Source organism: Oreochromis niloticus, linkage group LG19 (genome assembly GCF_001858045.2).
Source record: "Oreochromis niloticus isolate F11D_XX linkage group LG19, O_niloticus_UMD_NMBU, whole genome shotgun sequence".
Taxonomy (NCBI): Eukaryota; Metazoa; Chordata; class Actinopteri; order Cichliformes; family Cichlidae; genus Oreochromis; species Oreochromis niloticus.
The window spans coordinates 11,904,036-11,928,136 of NC_031983.2; the positions used below are offsets into that span (position 1 = coordinate 11,904,036).

The 24,101-nt window shown below is 44.8% G+C and overlaps 3 protein-coding genes across 3 annotated transcripts in view; 2 read left to right on the top strand and 1 right to left on the bottom strand.

Annotated features, from left to right (window-relative positions):
• Nucleotides 1-8,286, top strand: part of mnat1 (MNAT1 component of CDK activating kinase) — a 31,361-nt gene extending 23,075 nt beyond the window's left edge. Inside the window, exon 8 of the mRNA XM_003453088.3 lies at nucleotides 8,000-8,286. Coding sequence (XP_003453136.1) covers nucleotides 8,000-8,120 — 121 coding nt within the window. The 3' untranslated portion in view covers nucleotides 8,121-8,286. The remainder of the gene's footprint in view (nucleotides 1-7,999) is intronic.
• trmt5 (tRNA methyltransferase 5) lies at nucleotides 8,029-11,042 on the bottom strand. The gene is made up of 5 exons (XM_003453087.5): nucleotides 10,926-11,042; nucleotides 10,213-10,793; nucleotides 9,799-9,923; nucleotides 9,065-9,707; nucleotides 8,029-8,546 (listed from the first exon to the last, which is right to left on the bottom strand). Exons 1-5 carry the CDS (start codon nucleotides 10,964-10,966, stop codon nucleotides 8,485-8,487), a joined length of 1,452 nt encoding a protein of 483 aa, XP_003453135.3. The 5' UTR covers nucleotides 10,967-11,042; the 3' UTR covers nucleotides 8,029-8,484.
• A 42-nt stretch (nucleotides 11,043-11,084) lies between these two features.
• On the top strand, nucleotides 11,085-22,475 carry slc38a6 (solute carrier family 38 member 6). The gene is made up of 16 exons (XM_005477036.2): nucleotides 11,085-11,305; nucleotides 13,750-13,880; nucleotides 14,050-14,123; nucleotides 14,443-14,495; nucleotides 14,600-14,639; nucleotides 16,684-16,762; nucleotides 18,727-18,812; nucleotides 18,897-18,955; nucleotides 19,035-19,106; nucleotides 19,523-19,579; nucleotides 20,018-20,097; nucleotides 20,399-20,499; nucleotides 20,572-20,696; nucleotides 21,081-21,225; nucleotides 21,494-21,588; nucleotides 21,700-22,475. Exons 1-16 carry the CDS (start codon nucleotides 11,228-11,230, stop codon nucleotides 21,781-21,783), a joined length of 1,359 nt encoding a protein of 452 aa, XP_005477093.1. The 5' UTR covers nucleotides 11,085-11,227; the 3' UTR covers nucleotides 21,784-22,475.
• Nucleotides 22,476-24,101: the final 1,626 nt, after the last annotated feature.

The following is a 24,101-nucleotide window of genomic DNA, read 5'->3' on the forward strand; positions in this document are numbered from 1 at the left end:
AAAAAAACTTGCACACAGTGAACATAGATTTTTGGCGGGTTTTAAAGTGTCTATACTGGACTGTGAATTATTACCCCTCGTTTGAATAAAGAAATGAATAGTACAGCTGTTTGCTGAGAATGTGTTTGTACATAACTGTCTCTTAGCTGAAGCTCAGATCACATTTTATGAGTAATCAATGCAGAAATCCTGGTAATTACACAGGGTTCACGAGCATTTTCTTGTAACTGCATAGATACACTTGGACACAGAGCAGTAATACATAAATCACTTGTGCACACACACAGAGACTAGCTATGTTTAACATGTACTTAAAGGATGCCTGCTCACTGTTCTGGTTGGAAGCCAGGGGTTAATGGCTCTCTGAGTGATGCTCTCCTCCTGCCTGTGTTCTTTAGCTTTCCACCCATCCCTTGGCGTCTGCGTGTTTATTTGAATAGTGTGTGCATCTATTTGTTTGTTTGTGTGTTGACTTATACTGCATGTTAAGTGCTTTGGTGGGAGTGAGATATCCAGGATAGTCAATGGTGCCATCACAGCCCTCAGTTACCGGCAGCCAGCATCTCTAGCCTCTCCCTGCTTGGTTGGCCTGACTCCAGGTCTGAGCTCTCCATCTTTCCAGCTCTGGCCTCGCTGGCCAAGAGCACGAGCAGTGACCCTGGATTTGGCTCTGGAAGTTAGCAGGGACCACTAAACATGGTCCATAGAGTGCTTTTGAATCCATTTCTGCCATCGCTAAATTAGAGAATATGAGGTTTACATTGCATACAAATCATTCTTTTCCTTTCCCTGCTTTCCTTTCTCACTCTGCGATGAAAGTGCAAGTCAGCCATGATATTTTTCTTTTTCTCTCAATATGCAGAGGCGAGGCGCTCCAGAGGAATCTGTAGAAACAGCCATGAATAGCTTTACCATGTAACCCAGATTCTGAGCCCTGCAAGGCATATATCCATCTGATGGGTCAGGAAGGGCCAGGGGGTGGGGTCAGAGGTCACTGACCGTGGGGGACTGAGGTGCAGCACCAGGACGTCAGGGTGCTGAGACTGACAGGAGGAGAATGATGGCACCTTGGAGAGACTCTCATATTCTGGGCCACAAATAGTCATAGACTCTCACACTCTCTCCCGCACAAACACAGCTTTGATGCTTTAAGTTATGAGCCGGAGAGTGAGGCACCGGTGAGTGTGACCTCAGATGAACTCTTTCGAGAGCAGTGGGCTTTGATCTACTTTTACTACTATTAGATAATGTCTCAAGGCCCATATTTTGCTCTCACTGCGCCAATTAAAATATTCTCTGACACTGCCAAACAATACCGTTTATGGGAAACGGTTTATTTTGCTCTTGCATAACAGTGGGGCTTTTTCTCAAATACCTTGGAGTTGTCACCATAACCAAGACCTAAAAGTGGACCTGGTTTCCCAGATATCTGATATCCTCTATTCTCCTATACAACACATTCAATGCAGATGCCATTGTCCTGTTACTAGGTCCAGCGTTGCTAATAATGATATAGTTCAATGAAGTGCTTCAACGACCGTTCAAGTGTTTCTACAGCTTAGATCTGATAGCTTGACTGCAGCCATGAGACACACAGATTTAAAATTTGCATAACCAAAAGAGAGTATAAAAGTGTGGGAGCCTGAGGCCAGCTATTTGACTTGCAAACCTGTCTGTGTCAACAGAATGCCCCATCTTTATTTAGAGCACATATCCACCACCTTACTTATAGTCTAAGTCTAAGTTCCTTGCGCACACAGATGCTTACACTTCTAACTATATCAGAAACTGAGTAGAGTGTGGCCACCGTCTGATTCACCACCAGCCAACACCCAGACCATTATCCTGTCTGCCTCAGTAAACAGACCATTAACAGACAGAGCTGGAGGAGGCCACATCACTATTGTTTCCCCTCCCATAGATCTGTGCAAATATTGATTTTCTCTTGAAGTATGAGGCAAAATAAGCATGCACTGTAGTTGACTAGAAGCTTTTTCGTTGCGGGTGAGTCATTTCTGACCCAAAGAGCGGGCGGAAACGGAGGGAGCGTAACAGAACGACCGAAGGGGGAGGTCCGTTTGTCTAGTGTGTATTCTGGTCGTCCGAAAGAGGCCTGCTTTTAGTGTTATTGTTTCCCCTCTGGAGGCAGACCAGCAGTCTCCTTGTGAGATCAAGCCAGGCCAGGCCCAGTCAGGCTACTCGCTGCCAGCAAAGGAGACAACGACGAGCAGGGAACTCCAAGGATAACAGCCTCTCTTGCTTTCAGATTTATTTGTATCACAGCCTAGCGGTGGCAGGGTCAACACCCAGTGGAGGGTGAGGTGATGTCTCCTGCCTATTTCAACACACTGATCTCTGTAGTGGTTTCCATCCATGCACTGTCTAGAGTTGCACGCTTTGACTTTGAGTCTGATGGGGCTCATAACTATGCACACAGACTGACTGGAACTCTGCGCCTCTCCTCTGCTCTTCACCCCTGGGGCAAAGGGTCCAGTAATGTACGGGGGGATTAACTGGCTCATTTTTCCCTCTTAAGAGCTGGAGAAACAAAACAAACTCCTGTCATGTGGGGCTTAGCTGTGGGGACTTGCCACACACACCTCAGGGGAGGAGGTACTTCTCCACTGTGACGTATGAATTAAACGCTCCTCCTGTGGTACCTTTCCTTTTCCTTTTTTTCCCTTCTGTCTCTCCCTCTTTATTATTTTCTTGTTTTTCTTCCTAATTGAAATCCTCTTTGCCTTTTTACCAGTGCCTCAGGGTCTTTTGTAACTGATAACTGCATACGAGACTCCACCCCCCATGGGAAAAGGCTTTTCTTCCTCTGTGTATCGGTGATCTATCCACTGAATGCTACATCCAACTGTCAAGGCTCCTTTTGCTCTGTGTATGGGTGTGTCTTGTGCTAGCAGCCATTCACTGGTCAGCATATGTGTTTCCATTGTGTACAGCCCCATTTGGTTAACGATGACACTGATGTCATGTCATTATCCTCCCCTCTCCCTCTTTCTTCTTCTAAGCTTTCCAGGGGGCAAAGTTATCAAGTGGCAGCTCAGGAGACGAAAGAAAGATGCTCTGTGTGTCAAGTGGCTTGAGGGGTGTGTGTCTGTGTGTGTGTGTGTGTGTGATGCTTATACACTTCTCAAGGCTGCTGCGATTAATTGTGAAGGTGGCGGCCCAGCCAGTCAGCCAGCCTCTATTGCCCCCATCAGGCTGGATATAGGAGGTGCAGGGCCAAGACTTAAGTACTCAAGATGAGTCGTGACAGGTGATGGCTTAGTCCAGGAAGTGTGGCTGAATTTGGGCAGAAGTTGCACTATCTGCTTTTATGGTGGCCACCTCAGCACTGCTGCCCTTCATAATTAAAACAAGCGCACCTCTTAATTATCACTGATAGCAACAAGCTGCCTTCTCGAGGACAGGCTGTCAGTCACTCCACACGAGAATGTATTTCTATAAGCGTTAATGTCAAGTGTCACCCAAAGCTTCTGTTAACGCACTAAACATGCTCTCTCCTTAAGAAAGTAAGTGTTAGCAATACTCGCCTCCCTCTCCTCCTCTCTTGTGGGATGCAGAGACTATCAGTGGTGATGATAAGACGCATGATAATGGATAAGGGGTTTGTATGCGTCTGAGGATATGATGTAACCGCACTGAGCCCCCCTCAGACACACTCACGGAGCACAACTTGAGATAATCTGGTAGACGGTGGATAGAATAATGGCCGAGGATCTCACTCACACACACTTGCATGTCCCAGAGGAAGCTGCATTCAATGGAAAAGAGTGTGACCTATGACCCATAGTGATGAAAGACTGCTGTTGACAGATATAGTATACCTGTGAGAGTTCTCTGTGTTTGGCTTGTCTGCGGGGGTTTTGTTTCTTAGACCACAGCCTGGACCAATTCACACATTCTCCTCTGGTTTAAAAACTCGGCTCCAACGGTTCGCTTTCGGTATCGATACAAACAGCTCTGCCCTTGGATAAACATGTATTCAAGCACATGTGAATCGTGTAGACGCGCACACGGGGGGCATGAGCACGCATTGCACATCCACACAATGCGCTCAGTGTGCTGTGTGTCTCTCTCACAGGGGTACATTTTCTCTCAGGGCAGAGTGTAGGGAAGGAGGGGCAGATTGAGCAGCAGTGCTGTGAGTGAAACCGGAGCTGCCTGAGGAATGCAGGGGGTGTTTTGGGAGGACTGGAGAGTGGAGTTTAGTGGGTGAAGGTGGAGGTGGGGGGGTGGTGACTCGAGGGGTTGGATGGGTGATTAGGGGGTGACAGCTGAGTGCTGACCCCTCTATAATGACAAATCATCTGGCAGGTGTGTGGTTCTGTACCCCCCCCCCCTTACCCACCCAAACTCCCATCATTCCCAGGCCAGGAATCCTCAACTGCTGCTGCTGGAGCAAAGCGCTAAAGGAAGACTTCCGGACATTCACACCGTCGTCCTGCAGACTCATGACTTGCCTTTTAGAAGTACGCAGTAGCCTGCCCCGTGCCTGTCCGCTGCCCTCTTTGTGTATTCAACACACAAAGTTTAAGCTCCATCTCTTTAATAAACATAGCTAATGAGGCTCCAGTCCTTGGAGCAAGACGGGGTAGAGTTTATTGATTTATCTGTAGATGTTATTTTTTTTTTCCCTTCCAGTGTCGGTTCAGCTGAATACAGAGTTTATCTCCCGAGCAGCCTGAAAGTCATTGTACCCTGTTTGGGTCGTGAGTCACGTTGACGACAGGCTAAATCCAGAAAGCGTCTGATCTTTGGTGCTGTAAAAACAAGTGGTGACCCCGGATCAGCGATAGGTCTGTAAAATCAGACAGGTGTCAGTCTGAGCTCTGCTCTCAGGTCAGTAGTGTAGGAAGAAGTCAAGACTTGAGAATTTCATGTATGTAGGAGCCTGTTTCGCTCCTTAAACTTGCCGTATGGTAAACAAGAATGCATGAAAGCAGCCAAACCACACAGAGTGGTCTGCAGTGAGCATTGTTTAAGGCTGATTCAGATTGCTCTTCTGTCATGTGCGTCCGCCCTGTGGTTTGTATGTTGATTAAGTGTCTGCTTGGCGAAATAGTCACTGTGGCATTACAGGCCTCTTTTCTTTTCCATCAAGCTCAGGCTTCCACACATCTCCTCTTAATCCAATTCTAGCCAACACATGGAGTCTAGACAAGAGGCCCAGCGCAGCCTGCACCTCCTTGTAGTATCTGTAGTTTTTCCCCTTCGGGGTCCCAGCTTCGCAGCCATTTCCCTGAAGAACCCCAACACCCTTCGCTCGGGAGCGGCGTCCCCGATCCAAACGCAAAGAGGAGCCACACATTCTCAGCTGGAAATCACGCGGAAACCCGCCGGAACATTTCGCCACTTATCTTTTCACTTTGAATTAGAGATGGGGCTCTGCAGTGTTTTCCAGGCAGCAGGAGTGGAGAATACTTTTTCGGGGTCCCGTCAGTAAAGCCTCTGATGGTTATTAGCATTAGCAGGAGACATTGCCCAGGTATTCAGAGCTCCAGACCCAAGTGGAAAAAAAACACTGTTAACTCTGAACTGTTTTGATCCAACCGCACATGGCTTCTTAAAGCAAAGGGTAACAGCAGATGGTGAGAGTCAGAGGTTGAAAAATAATGCAAGCACTTATCAGCTGTTATGCCTTTGTGAATGCTAAAAGAAATCAAGTAATCTTGCTGTGTGAGAAAATGGCAAAAGGCTCCACCTTTTTGTGTAAATTATACTCTTAGAAGACTTGTATATGAAGGAGTTTTCCATATGGGGAATATTACAGTATTGTTTAGTTAAAGTCATGATACGTTTGTTGGAGAAAATAACACACATCACTTCTTGGAGTCAGTATAACCCCCCTAACCCCCCTTTACATATTCCCTTGTGACAACTGCAGTCCTAACACTCACACTGTGTCATACTGTGTCATTCAGTCGTCTTCATCACCTGCACCCGTCTTTTCCCGCCTCCCCCTAAGCGACATAATGGGCGAGCCCAAAGTGACCCATATTTACCCAATAATACGAAGCTTTGAAAAGACCCATATCGAGTTGCAGCTAATGCTCCAGTGGGGCCCGGAGAGTGAAAGATGTTACCGGCCGAAACGGCTTGGGTTTCAGCGCCCTGTGAAACAAAAGGCAGTCCAGTCCTCAGAGGGAGAGGGAGAAAGAGGGGACGGGGGAGATGATGGGGTGAAGGACCATTGGTGCACACAGTGTAGCAGTAGTGTTCAGAGGGGAGCAAAGCGTCTGTTTCACAAGTAATTTTTTTTTATAAGTTGGTATTTGGCTTAAAAAAAAAAAAAAAAAAAAGCATTCTTGTTGTTGCATGTCTTCCGTTGTTGGTCCGTCCCGTCAAGTACAGTCATGTGAAGTTTATCTTTCAGCTTCACTTACATCTAGCCTTTATGGGAAGATGCGGATATTAGCTGCTGAGTTAATGGAGCAGAACTGAACTAACCTCGGGTGTTAGGGGTGAGCGGAGGGCAGGCAGGGTTAGTTTAAGAGAAGAGGGTTTGTGATGATGATACCCAAAGGTGATTTCCCCCCCATATCCTCCCCTCCTTCCTCTTTCCACTTCCCAGCCCCCTCAACTACACTCTTCCTCCCTCTCCTTCATGTTCTCTTTCTGCGCTCTCTCCCTCTCTCTCCCTCCTTAGGGGCAGGCAGGTATAAAGTTACACAGAGCTCTCAGCTTTCTTGGAAGGAATGACCACATGAGTAGCTTGGGGATTAGATTAGCAGGAAGAGCAGACTTAGCCAGGCTGTAAATAGCCCACTTTTTTCACCATTAAAAAGGCCCAGTACAATATAATCAATAGATAGCACTCATCTGATGCAGGAAGCCATATGAGAAGACCTCCCTCAAGTGCTCTGAAGGACAGGCTACAGCAGCTTGGGCCTAATGAAGTTATTATTAATCACTGGGCCTCCTGTTTTGAACTTGTGTGCCGTTTCTCTAGTGGTCTTTGTGTGCACTGTCTGGTTGACATTTTGTGCTGTCCTCCTTGTTATTTTCACTCTATGTTGTGAGGTGTTTGTGTTTTCAATGTCACAGACATGCTACCAAGCATGTTTCACCTTCATTTTCAATGTTTTTATTGGGTTCTTAGGAACAACAGAAAGCAAAATCCGATCTATGCAGCGAGTGTTATCGCCAACACCTTTTCCCCCTCATCCATCTCTCATTCACATACACCTCGGCTCTGTCAGTCTCTCTGAGCCTCCCTGCAGGTGTTAGGTTTCTCTGTAAAGCAGCCGAATGAGCATGGAAATCAGAGTGCTGTCTGTGCTCTTGATTCACTTTTCACTTTGAAGTTTCCCGAGCTCACAGGAACAAGGGCCACAAAGCCAGACTCGTGTGAGAGCTTTAGACGCCTCTCCCAGGACTGTGGCAGGATGGGGGGGCGTGAGAGGTTTGGGCAGTATTGATGGGCAAGGCTACGTGTTGTCTGGATCGCTGGCGGCCTTTGGGTTTTTTTGCTCTGTAGTAACACGAAAGAGAAAACGGTACGGCTTGCTTTTTAAGCGCACAATACACACTTGAGAAATTACTCGACTGGGAAGGGACGGAGCACTTAAGTAGAGAGGCAGCTATCACTGTGACTGTTTTTTCTGCCTGTGCACGATTGTGAAAATAAACAGTGACGTTCACGTTTGCTTAAGATCCCCGCAAAGGAGGTTTGGCAGGATACATCTGTAAGCACTTAGAAAAAATAAAAAACGGCTATAATACTTTAATAGAGCCATGTCGCAGAGGCTTTTAGGCACAAGGTGTTCCACTGTTGGTGTATGTCTACGTCTGTCTTTGCTGATCTCATCAAAGGGCCAAAGGGTACCAGAGAGAAGGAGGGGAAAAAAATACTTCAAAAATAAACTTAAACTCAGGCTACACTCACAGGAAGAGTCTTTAAAAGCAGCCTTCGGGGTGCCAGCCAGGCAGATTATTTCTAACATCTAACCTGCGTTACTCAGCAGAGCTTTCTGTTTGTTCTCAGGTATCTGAATCATGTGCGGGCCGCCGTGATTCAGGACACAGCTGGAGGATACACCTCAGCTTTGGCGTGTTATCGCGCCATCCAGGACGCGTTCAGCGGGCTGTTCCCTCTGAAAGGCTGAAGAAGCTGCTCCAGTTAGAAATGTGACTGAAAAGACTTTAAATATTGCACTACTACCACTACGCTGCTGTGGGTGGGGAGTGCTCTGACTTGTATGTATGTTGTATGTAACTTTTTTTTATATTTTGTGCAAACTTGATTTTTAAATAAATGGCAATGAACACTGAGGTTTTGTCTGTTATTTTGCAGATTTATTTTAAAATGAAACGCAACCCAGAATTTAAAAAAGAAGAAGAAAATGCAAATGATTTAGTCACAAAGCCGAGCCGTTACTTCTTCAAATAAAAAATATTTAAGGGCAAAAAATAAAGTCAGCTCCTATGCTGATCTTCATGGTCCTCATTGTGCCAAGTTGATATTTATCGTTACGTTGCATTTGTAGTTTCTTCACACTTCTGTCTCTTTGAGGCTGGTTCTTCAATGGGTTCTGTAGACAAACAGAAAAAAACATTATAGAAAACATCTCTGTGCCAATGTTGAAAATTAGCTCTGGAATTTCAGCACATATAACAGCGCAAACACAGGTATTCATGCTTTGTAGCTTTATTTTGTGTTATTCTAACTTAAAGAATTTACAGTATATTTACTTTTAATTGTGTCTAAATTATGGTCACAGAAATCATCCCCATGCATCCAAAATTCACACCATGGGCTAAGTAATGTTTAAGTTAAGTGGGAACTTAAAATGTTATGACAGAAAACTGAGGAAATAGTTTCATAATGAAAGACAAACATGCTTGAACTTGCTTTCCTCTTTGTTTATTTTTCAATGCCTCTTCTTCCTACATTTATGGGATGTTAGGGATTTTTCCAAGAGAAAAGGCTCATTCTGCTAATTGCTATAAACTGTATATGGGTCTTTCCTCCCTTCCCCTCAGAATCAGCTGGGCTCTTTTGTTGTTCTTGTGTTTTTTTTTGAAGATCTCATAAGGAGTGATTCCTTACCTGATTCTTCAGCATCACTTCCAAAGAGGACGTCTTTAGGGAGTGTGAACCTCACACACATCATATCTTTGTTGGGAGCCACGTTGCGCACAAAATGCACAGAGCATCGGTTCTTCAGAGGAAATCCGAGGCTGCGGGAAGCTCTCTCCACCACATCTGTGTCAGGGTCGTCATCTTTGGAGAAGCCGTAGCAGTGCACTGTAGGTAGGTTCTCGTCACAAGGTGGTTCCTGGTGGTGCAGGAGGCCCCTGAACGCATCCAGGAAGTCCAGAGCTAAGGCAGGCAGGTTCATCACCACATGAACGGCAGATGTTCCCCTCATCAGTGCAGGCAGCTCCTGCTTTAAAGGTCCCCGGATGAACGCCCTGCCGTCCAGATTGAAGGCTCTGACTTTGCTCTCCACCTTGTTGAGTTTGCAGTTGTGCTGCAGCCATCGGTAGGACTCTGGGTTGAGGTCGTTGGCTAAGATGCTGGCCCCTAAGCGAGCAGCTGGGATGGCGAAGGGTCCGACGCCAGCGAAGACGTCAAACACAGTGTCGCCGCGCTTGACGAGCTGCACCACCCGCTGGTGTTCTGTGCTCAGCCGAGGGTTCCAGTACACACGAGAGAAATCGAACTCGTACGTCACCCCGTTTTCTTTCACCTGGATCGGGATCGGGACAGCAATTAGCCTGCGCACTGAACATGTGTAATAACAAGTGTGAAAACAGGGGGCTCTGTGGAAGTACACATACTTTGGCGACCATGTTCTCCTCTCCAGCCAGCACCTCCATCTTAAAGTTGCGGTAAGTGGAATCGATTATGTTCGTCTTATTGACCACACAGGTGACACCAGGATTTTTGTCCATGATCACCTGACCTGCAAGAGAAGGCGCAGAAAAGAAGCCTTACTGTAAAGTTGGAAATGATGGGTGATCCCAGCTGACCCACTGTTTCTGTTAGCTGTATTTAGTCAGATTTATTAGTCATCATGACATTTTAGACACAGGGCCCCTGCAGAGAGGGGTACCCACATCAGTTCAGTAGCACCAGTCTTGTTAAGTTTGGGTGACAAATTAAAGAAATAAAGTGAATAAATAAGCAGAAAGACGTGTAGATACTTCAGTTTGTAATAAAACCTCCCCCCTATCCAGGCAGCAGCCTCTCACCTATGAGGTTCTTGTACTGGAGCTGGTGGTCCCTCAGGTTCATGTGTGCGATGTGGCCCACCCGACTGAACGCAGAGGTCACATCCTGACCTTGGGGAAGGACAGCCTCCAGCACTTCTTCACTCTTCAGGTTGTCATAGGTCAGCTTCAGCTCATAGTAGTGGAGCTCCTCACTGACACTGAACGACCTCAGAGCCTCAGCTTCAGTCTCACTGAAGGAGCTCGGCGCGGAGACTCTGCGAGGGTCCAACAGGACCAAGCGAAAGTCACTACTCTGCTCCTTGTCCTGAACCACCCTGGGCACACCAGGGCGCTGGATGCTCGACTTTTTCAGGCTTTTCACTACTTTGTTTAAGACCCCAATGGGCACCCGTAGAGCCGGGACTGTAATAGTCTGTGTGAAGGCGTCTTTGTCCAGAGCGGTCATACCCCGGACCTCTGGAGGGGGTCGGTATAGTTTAGGCTCCATTATGGGCTTCACAGCCAAGCAAGGATACGCTGCAGAGCAAAAGCAGCGGTGCACAGCGGCAGGATTCAGGCTCCTTTGAGTTTGTGCAGATACAAAGATCCTGCCGAGAAACCTGCAAACATAATGACGCCGTAATAATCAGGCAGAAAAGAAAAAAAAAAAAACATCATATTATCAGAACAAAGCTTAAAACAAAAGTATACAATTAACCACTAACGATAAACTTCAGATCCAGACAGCTCACCTCAACATCCTCCGATTACAGGCATGCTTGAACTGCGTCATAAGACGTCGACTACCGTCGAGCGCTGATTGGTCAAGCGAGCAGAGACTCGCATTGTGATTGCACGGCGTGATTTCTGACGTGTCGAACGCGACGGAAATAAGAAGCACGTGACTCAACATCAACAGTGATCAGCTGACGAGTTTAGAGGAGGAGAGTTTGAGATGGTATCGTAACTCTGCGGCTCCCCGTCTCCTCTCAATCTGCGAGGGGTTTTTTTTTACGCTAATAAATTTGTTTCCCGCTTCGGTTCCCCACCCACAATGAGCATCAACAACGATGTGGACGCGGTCCGTGAACGCACCGCCCGGGACACCGAAGAGACTGCACCTCTGTTACAGGTAAAACAACAGGCGAAGTCCCAAAAGTGAAACTGCGCTGAATGACTTGCTGACCTCAAATCTACAGTCTGAGACAGAAAATAAATGTGTTTCTGTCAAAAGGAAGAATTTATGTGTTTTATTTAACTTCATTTATTCAAGAGACATTGTCAATCTCAGATTCAAAAATGATTTTTTTTTTTTCAAGATAAATCTGGCGAAGGGGGTAGCAATAATTGCAACAAATCTAAAATCACAGTTCAGTAAACAATAGTCCAAATTTAAAAAATAAAAGTCAAACATCAACAGTGACTTTTGTGTTTAATTTAATAATAAACTGTGAATTACGGCGGTTAAAATGGCTGGTTTTTGTAGTGTTGTCAGTAAATTAGGCTGTCAAAATGTCCAGGAAAAACATCACGTGTTTGTTTTGAATTGCTTGTTCATCTCTTTTCTGCCTGTGTCAGCACTTACAGTGAAAGTACACCCAACACCAGAACCTCTATCTTTCTTCTTCTTTTTTTTCCCCTCTCATGCTAATCTCTAACTTTGTTTCCTTTGGGCTTTGTCTCTTTTTTGCAAATAAATTATGTCCAAAATTGAAGTAGACAAATATATGATTTTTTTTTTTTTTTAATATACTGGCATTATTTCAGTATTTCATTGGTTAAAAATCCAAAGGACCAGACAAGGCACAAGAGAGGTGAAGAAGAGAGTGGTTGGAGACAAGTGACCAGGATGGACAGGATTAGAAATGAGTACATCACAGGGACAAAGTTTGGAGGGAGGGATAGTGGCTATATTAGACCAAGGATGTTGAAGATGGAGCTGCCAGGCAAAAGGGAAAGAGGAAGACCTCAGAGGAGATTATGGTGTGAAAGAGCGGCGTGATTTAATTACATAACATGGTTTCACAGTTATGTTAAGTAAATGGTCAATTTTACTGTCAGTCCCTCATTTGAGGACGTTGTTGTGGTTATATTAAATCAGTTGTCCACATACACGCTGACAGACTGCTCAAAGCTGCTGCTGAATCCTGCAAAAACTCTGCAGAAACCAAAGTGTCTCCGTCTGCACCTCTTCAGAATGTGCAATTTTAATAGTGTTCAGGGGAAAATGGAAAAAACAACAAACCAAAATCATATTTCAGTCTTTGAACCACTTATTCTTTGATTTGATGTCAGAGACAGACTAGATTAATCTAATGTTGTTTGCTGAAGCTACTTGAAGCTAAAACAGTACACTGATAATGCCTATAAAGACTTTATTGTGACACAGAGACTATTTCAGTGCCCACTTAAGTGTTTAGAATTTTAACTTCAGGCAAAAACTTTTTGACCTCACCTGTATTACAGCATTACATTAAAAATGACTGTTACAGTCATTTTTAAAACATCAGTAATGTACGTTTAGAGAGTTTAGAAGTTTTAGCGTGTCTGTCTAAAGGTAATGAGAAACTCCCTCTAGCTTGATTTTGTTAGTTTATGTGGCTGATTTCAGTGAGCAATATAGAGGTAGAGTTCAAATCTAAGCAAGACATAGTGTGTGGTGTGTGTTGTTGATTCTGTGTTTGAGAGTATGTGAGGGTTCCCATAAATTTTTTCATCATGGTGTGAACATGCGGCTCAATCTGGACGTACACATGTTTGCAAAGTACTGAAAACAACATGTTCTCCCTCTTTTGGCTACTCTCTTTAGGGGTCACCGCAGCAGGTCATTTGCCTCGGTCTCACCCTATCCTTAGCATCTTCCTCTGTCACACCAACCCTCTGTATGATCTCCTTGAATAGATCCATCAACCATCTGTGTGGTCTTTCTCTTTTCTCCTGCCTGACAGCTCCATCTTCAACATTCCTTGTCCACTCTCCCTCCTCTGCACGTCCAAACCAACTCAGCTTTGGCTCTCTAACTTTGTCTCCAAACATCCATCACAGTGGTTTGATTTCTTCTTGTTTTGCTTCCAGCTGTGCTGAATTGTAGCTTGTGCAAGCTGGGATAAGCTTTACCTCAATGTGCCATCGTTTACCATAAACTCCAGCTAGTTTGTATTTTTATTCATTTGGGGTCTTAGTTCACTTCCTGTCTCTCAGTACTGTAACAGGGGGAACTGCAACAGCCTGCAGGTCAATCTAAGCTTGTTGTGACACTGACACAAGAGTTGCCACTCGTTCTGTCCAGGATATCCCCCATTAGAGAGGTCAAGCAGTTTGGGCAGCTCCCCTTATCCTGAGCTCAGGCAGCTGTCCCACAGCCAGCAGCTCAAATCCCTCTCCATCCATTCCCATTTCCATTCCCTGATCCTCCATGCCACTGCAGTGCTCTTTTTATGACATCCATCATCAGGGCCAGCCAGTTGTTCTTAATACTGTCATGAGGAATCTTCCTGAGGCTCTTACAAAAATAATCAGACTTCTTTTGCTGCATCTTTTTCCTCATACTATTTATATTGTTTGTTATATGTGCAGGGAGCTGTGCTATCCAGAGCCAGAGGTGCCTCCTTCGCCTCCTCTGTGTTTAACCTGATGAACGCAATCATGGGCAGCGGCATACTGGGTCTAGCTTATGCCATGGCTAGCACTGGAATAGTTGGGTTTTGGTAAGAATCTTCTCGGTGCATAAGGCAGAAAAATGCATGACTTGACCCCTGGTATCCCAGAGGATATCTGGATTAGTTTGTTAGAATTCCTATAGAGCATCTAAAACGGTGTCTCCTATTGTTTCTTTTTGCAATTTGATACATGTTTGTAAAGATATGATCTTTCCAGTATCCTGTTGGTGCTGGTGTCCAGCCTGGCTGCGTACTCTATACACCTCCTGCTGAAGCTCTGTGACCAAACAGGTGGGTGGGATGCAAGGTAACACGTCTCTGTGGGTGTATCCAAGGGGCTTCATCCAGAGTTGTTTCATTTAAACACCCTCACTTGATTTTTTTCCCTGTTCCATTTACTTATTATTTGTATCCTCATTGTGCGAAACTTCAGATGATGTTTAAATAATATTTCATAGGAGCAAAGAGAGGAGATAAAAACCAGATAATCTCTGGATGTGGGTTATTGAGTCCCACCCATTTTTCCATGAAGAATTTTGTGATGTGATAGTCATCCTGGCATCGTTTTCATGTCTGATTCTTCTGTTTTTTCTCTTCTTCTTGGCTCTAGGTATCAATTCATATGAAGACCTCGGAGGGAAAGCCTTACAAAAACCAGGAAAAGTAAGTGTTGATTTTTGGATTGCTGCACATTTGCCCTGCCAAAAAGTTTATACAAGTTTTTCCACCGTGACCAGAGAACTTGCTCACACTGACTGTCTTTTTAGGTTCTGGTTGGAATCGCTATTCTTATCCAAAATATCGGTGGTAAGTGAGCCCCCGGTTCAATGTGCAGTTACATACATCATTTCTGACATGCTGGACAGGAACTGAATTTTGTGGGTTTTTATTGGAGAAGGGTGGTGAAGAGGGTGAGGAGTGCTGCAGGGTCAGACTATGGTCAGTTTATTTTGGAGGTAGATAGCGCCTCCTGCTGGTGCCCAAATGGCTGGGGTTTTTACAGCCACCCTCCTGTGTGGCTATTACCTCGATTCCCTGATAACCTCTGACCCTGAAGCCGCTGTCTCCTCCCCTGAGCCTGAAACACGACTTCTCCTCTAATTGATCGCTGATGGTAAACCCACTCCCACCGTCTGCGTGTGGAGTAGCCTAATGGGACCCCTCCCTTTATTACCCCCACCCCCTCACTTCTCTCTCTCTCTCTTTCTCTTACTGTCATTCCTCAGCCACAAACCGTGCTTCCCAGACAGTCGAGAGCTGAGGTGATAGCTCCTCTGCAGTCATTAGTGGCACGGCTGAGTGGATTATTGCCGTGCCCTCTGGTATGTTTGCGGTTTTCCCAGCATGGGGGCAGTATGTGTGAGAGTGTGAGAGCCAGCACTCCAGCATGCATCTGTCTATACCCCGGGCCCCTTTTATAAGAGTGCAATTAGCCTCACTCTGGGTAAACATTCATCTGCACTGCCAAAGGCTGATGGGCCAATTGACCTTAATTACTGACCAGCCCAGGGCTCTCACAGCCGGCTTCGGCCCTTGTCCTTAATGAAATGAAAGTGGCTCTGTCCTACGTTGAGCACACTCTGCCGCTATTTGCTGACCACACACAGAAGGTTTAGGTCAATTTTTCTTGAAGTTTACAAACGTACTTATTATTATAATACGTTTTCTTACCACTTGGCAGTGCTTTGTCTTCACTCAGGGTTTTTTTTTCCTCCCTGCTTTTTTTTTTTAAAGATGCAAATACTATCCTACCAGCAGTTTCCACAGATGTGGTGTTATACTTACAGTAACCAGCTGCATCGAACGAAACCATTGCATCATGTCTGCTGTGTGTGATCTCTGTCAGCATGTCTTTATTTGTCTGTGGCTTAAAACTACATATAATATAAAAATTTTTCATGCTTTCTTTAAGTTGATGGATGAACTCTCCCAGGGTACGTTTTTGATTAATCTGCTAAAAAAAAAAAAAAAAAGCTGCAGCCTCAGAGTAACATCTTATTGACAGATTTGAGCGCTTACATAAAATGTCTGCAGTTATTCTCAGAGAGGGAATGTCCATGCGTCTGTGTGGGCCGAAGGGTTGCTGGGGGAATTTTCTTTCATAAACAAATACAGGATCTGGGGGATTAAGGCCAGGCTTATTTAACGGCAAGCGCAAGATCTGCCCTCGGGGGCATTAAGGGCCCAACTAACTCTGGCTAGTGTGGCTTCACAAATCTAAATCCCTTAACATTATCTCCCTTTATAACTGGCCACACAGTGCATCTGAATTCCAAACGTGCTCACTTCTGACGATGCTCTCTTTCCCCCTTTCTTGTTTGCCTATTTAAGTTGTTGGAGCTACTAATACTCACAAAAAGTGACCCCCAGTCCCCCTCTCTCTCTCTCTCTCTCTGATTGGTCGCCTGTGCATACAGGGAAGTATCCTGTTTCCTAGTGAGGTGGAGAAAGGGGGAGAAGTACCTGGATTAGCGTCAGAGATCATTATTGTTAGCATTCCTCCCCCTTCGCACTTCTTCGTCCTGGCTGCTACTCGCGGTCTCCGGCAGTTGGAAGTCCTGCATAATGTCCGCTCCTCTATGCCAAGGGCTTTGCCGGTGATCCCCTTGAGCTGCCTGCCCCACCCGTTTGCATTAGAGCCGTAGTACCCCCCCCCTTCCACCCTGCTATTTCCTCACACTGGAAAAACGCTCATCATCCTCACACAGCAGCTTGTGATTGCTTGTGACAGCACACATTCATCTGCTGTTTTTATGATTTAGTAGTTTGGTGTGATTATGGGCTTTTTTTTCTTTCTTTTTTTTTAATAAACACTCAATTTCTGAACCCTTTCTGTTCTCTCGCTTCTCAGCCATGTCATCCTATTTGTTCATCTTGAAGTCGGAGCTTCCTGCAGCCATCAGCAGCCTCCTGAGTGCAGACAGCACAGGGTGGGTATATCCAGCGCTGTGAGCTCCCTCGTTTGCCAAAAAGGAAATTCAGCTCAAAATCTGTCACAGCTGCGGGTTGAACAAAGTCATTCTTTTGAATTAGCTGCACTGAGATAAAGAATGAGTCATTCCTGTTCCCATGATGTTGGAGATTATACCTTTTGGCCTTTTTAAATAAGTCAAATTTGACACTTGTGCACCACAAAGCTACACAAACTGGAATTAGTCGGGCAATAAGAAGCGCATGAATAATGTCGGGGAAGCTCCCTCGCTAAACCAAAATACACTGCTAATGTTTTCTCTGTCTGTCGTGTAGCGTGAGGCATGCCCACAGGAAATGTATTCCCGATACGAGGGCCATTCATCACCTATCAGCAGCAGCCAGTGCCTTTCATTGGTCTGCGTGGACATGCCTGCAGAGAAGTCCTTGGCAAAGAATGTAACTTCTATCACTTTATTATTGGCCACACTGGTTTAAGCAAGAGTTGTAGCTGCTCTCAGCCCTATCCGTCAACATCTGAATCTTCCACACACAGCTGCTTTGTATTAGTGCTCTCCTTTCACCCCCACCCCCTAAAATCTCTCACACATGTTCCCCGGAATCAGACTGATACAAGGGGATATCAGTTTTGCCATTCTAATTACAGCTCACTGCTGAGGGAAACAAAACATTTCTGTTAATGAGCGGCTTTGGGATGTTAACAGACGCGCACATTCGATTCCATCAAAGCCCAAATAAATGGGTTGTTTTATATTAAAATGCGTTTCTTTTATCTGGCTCATTTATCATAATACGGCAGAGCGAAAACAAAGTCACGCTCAATCTTTTTTGCGCTGCTGCTAACAGACTGCGTGTGTCCCGCTTCTCTCATCGCGTTTAAATTCAAGGCCAAAGACACGGACAGCTGTGGATCTGGGATTGTGCGGGGCCAGATTTATGCTGATGTTCGAGATTGACTCATTGGCAGTCGTGCTCCGACTTTAACCGAGAGCTATCCTGCATCTCGTTATAGCGTGAAATGTTCCACATTTCATGGGTCTTCTAGGTATCCTGTGCCTTTACAGTAAGCCTGGAGCCTCCAGAAATCCCTTTTTTTAACAAAAATGTCTGCAGGAATGAGAGCTTTTGTTCTTTAATTTAAAGTGCTTCTTGTTGAAAAGTGCTGTGCAAATAAACCGGCCTCGCCTTAATTAAGATTGGGTCGAGTCCTTCGTGTAAACTTGGCTTGGAGCAGACCTGATTGGACCAGAGAGAGTCGAGGTCAGAGCAGAGGTCTCGCTGACATCCAGTTACAGGGCAGAAGCGGTGTAGACGCGGAGACAAATCCATCAGCGCCTATGGTAACGCCACAGCTGTGAAACTGCCAAACAGGGGTCAGTGGGTGTTGATGTTGTCAGAGCAGGTGCTGCTTGACTCTGGAAGCCCCCATAAAGAGCGGTGGAGCCAGTCCCTCACGACGCCCGCATACGACGCGCAGCAGAGAGCCGGGCAGCACCCGTCTCGACCGACCCCGACCCCGGTGGAGCCGGCATGCCTTCCACATGTGTCACCTCGAACGCCAAGCCCCCACCCCCCTCCTCCTCCTCGTTTTACTCCCCGATCTCGAATGAACTGCCAAGGCTATCCCTCGGCAAAGGAAAATATTATTCCCCCTCTCCAAAAACCCAGCAAGTGAAATGTGGTCTCATCTGATGGAGCGACACAACGTTTGCATGTGAATTACATAATTGTTATGGTTTGCAAGAGCTAAAGCCTTTAATTCGTACCACATGATGAATCTGTCGCTCTGTATTTGAGCACGAAATGGAGACAAATTTCCAGAGCAGGCCCATCTTAAGGCATGGAAGAATACTCTCTCCTATCCCTGACCTGATAATAAAACATGTGGCTTAATTCAGTGTTAACCTGTAATAGTTCATGCTCTTGCTGTTTTTATTCATTCATTTATTCATTTATTTTCCAGAAATGCCTGGTATGAGGATGGCAGGCTGCTTCTGATCATAGTCACACTTTGTGTCGTTCTACCTCTGTCGTTGTTGCCTAAAATTGGTACGTTAAGCGATCCTCAAGCCTGTTATTTATTTTTTTTCTTGTTTGGCTGCTTCTTACTAGAACTTTCTCTCGTCCTTACAGGCTTCCTGGGATACACTAGTAGTCTCGCCTTCTTATTCATGCTGTACTTTGCAGTTGTGGTAAGCTCTGACACGAACCTCCATACGTCCGTCTGTTTTTTTTCTCAGTTTTTGACTTTATTTATTATCTCGTGTGTAGGTCGTGGTCAAGAAATGGTCCATCCCCTGCCCACTGCCCCACAATATAACGTCCCTTTCAGGTGCCTTAACGGTAAGAACAGCATTTCTTTCAGCCGTTGCACATAAATACACTTTTGAAAACAGCACAGGTCTGATGCAGTATGGTCCAGAAGGTCACGGGCACGGGATTAAGAGGAAAGCCCAGGAGATTGAGCTTACTGATTGTGTCTGCACAGGCTGATGAGGACCAGAGAAGGCTGCACAGATCTGTGTATGGTAACTGATGCTGTTCCTGAAGGACAGGAAGTCCAGGCGACCTTGCCTGATCCTGGAAATCAACTCTGACCTTTAGGAATTAAACAGATCATACAAAAAACCTGCCATTAGCTATATGAGAACGCTTGTTTACCTTAAGCTTGAAATTAAGCTTTACTATTTGCAGCAGCACTGCTGAACTCATCTCTTCTTAGAAATAACCGACTCGCTTTTCTCTCCTTGTTTCTCCAGATATCAAATTCCTCTGACTCAGAGTGTTCTCCAAAACTGTTCGTCATCTCTAGTAAGGTACGTATAGGAAACCAGCGTTTTTCCTCGGCAGTGAACACGCGGAGGCTTTGAGGTGGCAGTGAGAAGCTGTTAAATGTAGATCTGCTGCAGCTGCTCCACTGTGTTGACAGGTCACACTCTCACCTGTGAAGTGTAACCTGTACGTGTGGAACTCAAGCACACTATGCAGCTGACATGTGACACCGATTTACACTTTCTCGACCGTTTCCTATAATGTGCTCACACGGCACTATAGATGTATACTTACTCGTAGTATAAGATGCATTTAGAAAGTTCACACCTTTCGATTTGCATCCTCACTCTTAGCAGCCCAAGCAGTAATTACTACTATGAGGACCATACCTTGACCCACCTGCCTCCTCCCTCCAGTGTAACTGAGTAGGTTGTTAATTTGTTAATGACGGCTGTGCTCTGACTGATGTGTGTGTGTTGCAGAGTGCCTACGCCATCCCCACCATGGCCTTCTCCTTTCTGTGCCACACGGCTGTCCTGCCGATCTACTGTGAACTGGATCGGTCAGCTTCACGTTTATTTCTACTATTTTTGCCTGTTTTCTGTCATATGCATACGGTTACAGCGGTGGCTGCTTATATTAAACACAGCAAAGTTTCAAGTAATGAGGTTAGAGCATGCGTGAGTCAGAAGCTCAGGGGCTACACCAAGGCCCAGGATAGGATAATAAGATAAGATTTATTGTTTTGGCATTTGTTATGTATCATTTAAAGCTATTCTAAGTCTATGAATAAAATATGGAGCTGGAAATGAGCATAATAGGTGCTTGTCATGTCTGTGCATTATTATCGCTTTGTCTTTCAGACCTACCAAAGCCAGGATGCAGAAGGTCACGAATATCGGCATCAGCCTCAGCTTCTTGCTGTACTTTATTTCTGCGCTGTTTGGCTACCTCACCTTCTACAGTAAGTCTGCAGGGACACTTTCATTCAAAGGAAAGCATTGTCCCTTCACCGTTTTCATCTTCTAACTTTTAGCTCACGTGGAATCCGAGCTGCTCCTCAGTTATGATGCATACTTGCCCCGGGACATCATGGTGATAACGGTTCGACTGGCCATCCTCCTGTCTGTGCTGCTGACTGTGCCACTTATACACTTCCCTGTGAGTAGACCCGCTTCATTATAATAATAACGATGCTTTTTCACACAGGTTTGTTTAGTGCTTCTTCTTTTTTCTTTTTTTTATTCAAACTGTAAAATTGAAGAACTGAACTGAAAATACCTGAAGGCTTTGTTGATCATTTTTGTCTTGTTATTGTGATCAAGATGGTTTTATTTTTCAGTTCCACCTTTTTTACTTTTTTACTTTATCAATTTAAATTTATTGTCACCTAGAAAATTCATCTGGCTCTGTTACTGTGTTACAGCTGCCGAAAAAGCAGATTACTTCACTTTCCTTCTTTCTGATTTAAGACATTTAGTTACAATAACACTTGAGTGCTTTCAGCTTGAATGAGTATTGTCTGTGTCTGTGTGCTTGCTGCAGGCCCGTAAAGCTGCAATTTTGATGCTTTTCGGGGGGCGTGCCTTTTCTTGGCTGATCCACATCGCTGCAACTCTAACCATCCTGTGTGTGGTGCTGATACTCGCCATCTTTGTGCCTGATATCAGAAATGTGTTTGGAGTAGTAGGTATGTGGTACTTTGAAAATACTTTTAACATATGGGGTGGTATCAATAGATATTATGTTGTTCATAAATTATAGATATATTTTTATTTCCTTACCTGTAACCTTTTAAATATGAACAGGCATTAGAAGCTGCCAATATCCCAGTAGCCCACAGTTATTGATTGTACTGGCTAGAACTGCAGTATCTACTCATACATAATTAATGGCTGGAGTCCTGCTCAAACAGTTTATAAATCTCCTATCATGAGCCTTTCCTGTTTGTTCCTCAGGATCAACAACATCCAGCTGCCTCTTATTTGTTTTTCCGGGCATCTTCTACCTCAAAATCAGCAGGCAGCCCCTCAGGTCCTTCGACTCTGTTGGGGTAAATGAGCTCTTCCGTAAATAGAAGATCTGGCGATGAAGTTGCATACATTATATTTTGAGGTAATCTGGTAATTTTTTCGCTTTTTTTTTTTTCTTCTCTCCCCTTCAGGCTGCACTACTCGTGGTTTTTGGAGTGATTATGGGAGTCATCAGTTTCTGTGTTATCGTCATCACATGGGCAAAGAGCTCCTAGCCCCCTTCTGGTCTCCTCCCCCAGACTAACAACAAAACCAAAGAAAAGGAAGCGTGCACCAAACAAACTGAAAGTTGAATAAATAAAGGGAACAGCATCGCCCCCAGGCATTTTATTTATGATAAAATTATTCTACATTTGTTTTTTTCATGTTCTTTCTAAGTCAGGGACCAATCTCAGCTCAGTGTTTACATCTCCTGTACTGTACTGACTTTTGTACTGTACCAAATTCAGGGCAAGCCTTGGTTTTTGTTTTTTCAAATCTGATGTGTGGGTTTGTGATACAAAGCTGTAAATTTACTTTAATGTGCTTGTTTTTTCATTTCTACTTGTTCTGTGTTTGCGATTTTTGCACTTTATGTAAATTATTGACCACCTGATGAAGTCTACATCGAAGTTTACTGCTTTCCTAAATTTTGTACGTGACACTATATGTATTTGTAAACACAATGGAAAGGTTTTATGAATCACATTTATTGTTTTGGCATTTGTTTTGAGTGTCTTTGAGCTTTTTGCCAGTGACAGTCTAAAATCAGGTAAAACTATTTCTGCTACATCGTCTGCTGCAGTGAATGTGATAAAGTTCAGTTTGTTGGTTCATTATGGCGCGCGCCACGTGGGCCTAATTTAAAATGATGTGTTAGATTGTATCAAATTGCAAGCACTTGATAAAAGAGACATTGTTTATGTAATGACATGTCAGTTTTGCTCTTTTTAACCACTAAAATGTCTTTATCGTTATTCTGGAAAGCTCATCAGTCAAAACATGTCTGCTTGTTTGACTGGCAGGCACACTGCTGACGCTGAGGCCCCGCTCCTCAGTTGTACTGTGGTTTTCAGCCTGTAGCTAATGAAAGCCACATGCTCTGTACGTTTCTAATCATGATGCTGTTTAGATTGTCTTCATGCTGCCTCTGGAACCTACGGCCACCCGACTGCTGCTTTTAATCTGAGGAATTAGGCAGGCTGGCCCCCGCCATCCCTGCAAGAAAGCAGCGGCTGCAGGATTTTCACGCCGCCCTTTTTTCTTTTTTTTAAAGAAGGTTCAGTAATGCAGGGAATATCCCCCTGCTTCGATCCACCCCTCTTAAGGACACTCCCAGAAATAAAGGGCACCACAGCTGAATATATATTTGGCTGTCATGAGGGGTAGAAGCAACGAAGTATGACAGCAGAAAAAAATACTGAAGTACATTTTTTCCAAATAATTGTAATAATTTTGGGCTTGAAGGAATAATTTAAGGAAATGCCAGTGAGAAAAGTAAAAGTAGCTATAAATGTAGTAGGAAAACAACAGTGTTTCTGACAAATAAGAACGGAAATTAAGAATCCTGACCCTGCCCTGCACCGGATCATTCACAAACCTCTATACTAAACGCAAAAGCAGAGCAAGATTGCCACCTAGTGTCAGACTGTGTTCACACCAGTCCAGGTCAGCACCATCTCACAGAAACTCAGGCGTCCTATGTTTTATCAAAACCTAACTAGGTGAAGATAACCACATGCTCAGATATTTTTTCAGGTTTTTAATGAGTTGGAAATACGCATGTTAACTCAAACCAGAGCTGGGGTTTTTTTGTTTTTTTTTAATGGAGATCTGACTGGGTCCCGAGTCCTCGGGCCCAGAGGTGGGAGTGTTTTTGTTTAGTTAAACTCACTCACACCCTGGGCCCATGTCCAGCAGTATGACAACACCATCTCCCAGGGTTAAAGGATGGAATGAGCCAGCAGAGGAGCGATGGTGGGCCGGAATTAAGCCCCTGCTGGCAGTCGCCACTTTTGTATTGTTTCAAGAGGTGTCGGCTGTGTTCTTTGAAAATCATTTTCTGTTGTTGGAAATCAGGAGAAGGGCTGGCTTTGAACCTGGTGTCCTCACTTTGACCTTCAGCCTAGTTTGCCCATCCTGTGTGTGAAAACAGGCTGGGAACCACTGGATTAGATCTGCAGAAAGTATCATCTAGGTTTCTACAGGTGGCTGGAGACTGTTATCAGTGTGTCTTTTGTCCTCTCTCCCTCCCCTCACCCCACCTGGTCACGGCAGATAGTTCCCCCTCCCTAAGCCTGTTTCCGCCATTTTTTTCCTGTAAAAAGGGAGTTTTTCCTTCCCTTTGTTGCCAAGTGCTTGGTCACAGGGAGTCGTCTCATTGTTGGAGTTTTCTCTGCGTTATTGTAGGGTCTTTACCTTACAACACAAAGCAACTTGAGGTGATTGTTGTGATTTGGTGCCTTTATAAATAAAATTTAATTGAATTTTCTGTTGTGGTGGACATCAGAAACTGAAAATCCCAACACGGACAACATCTGCTTTCTGTTTACCC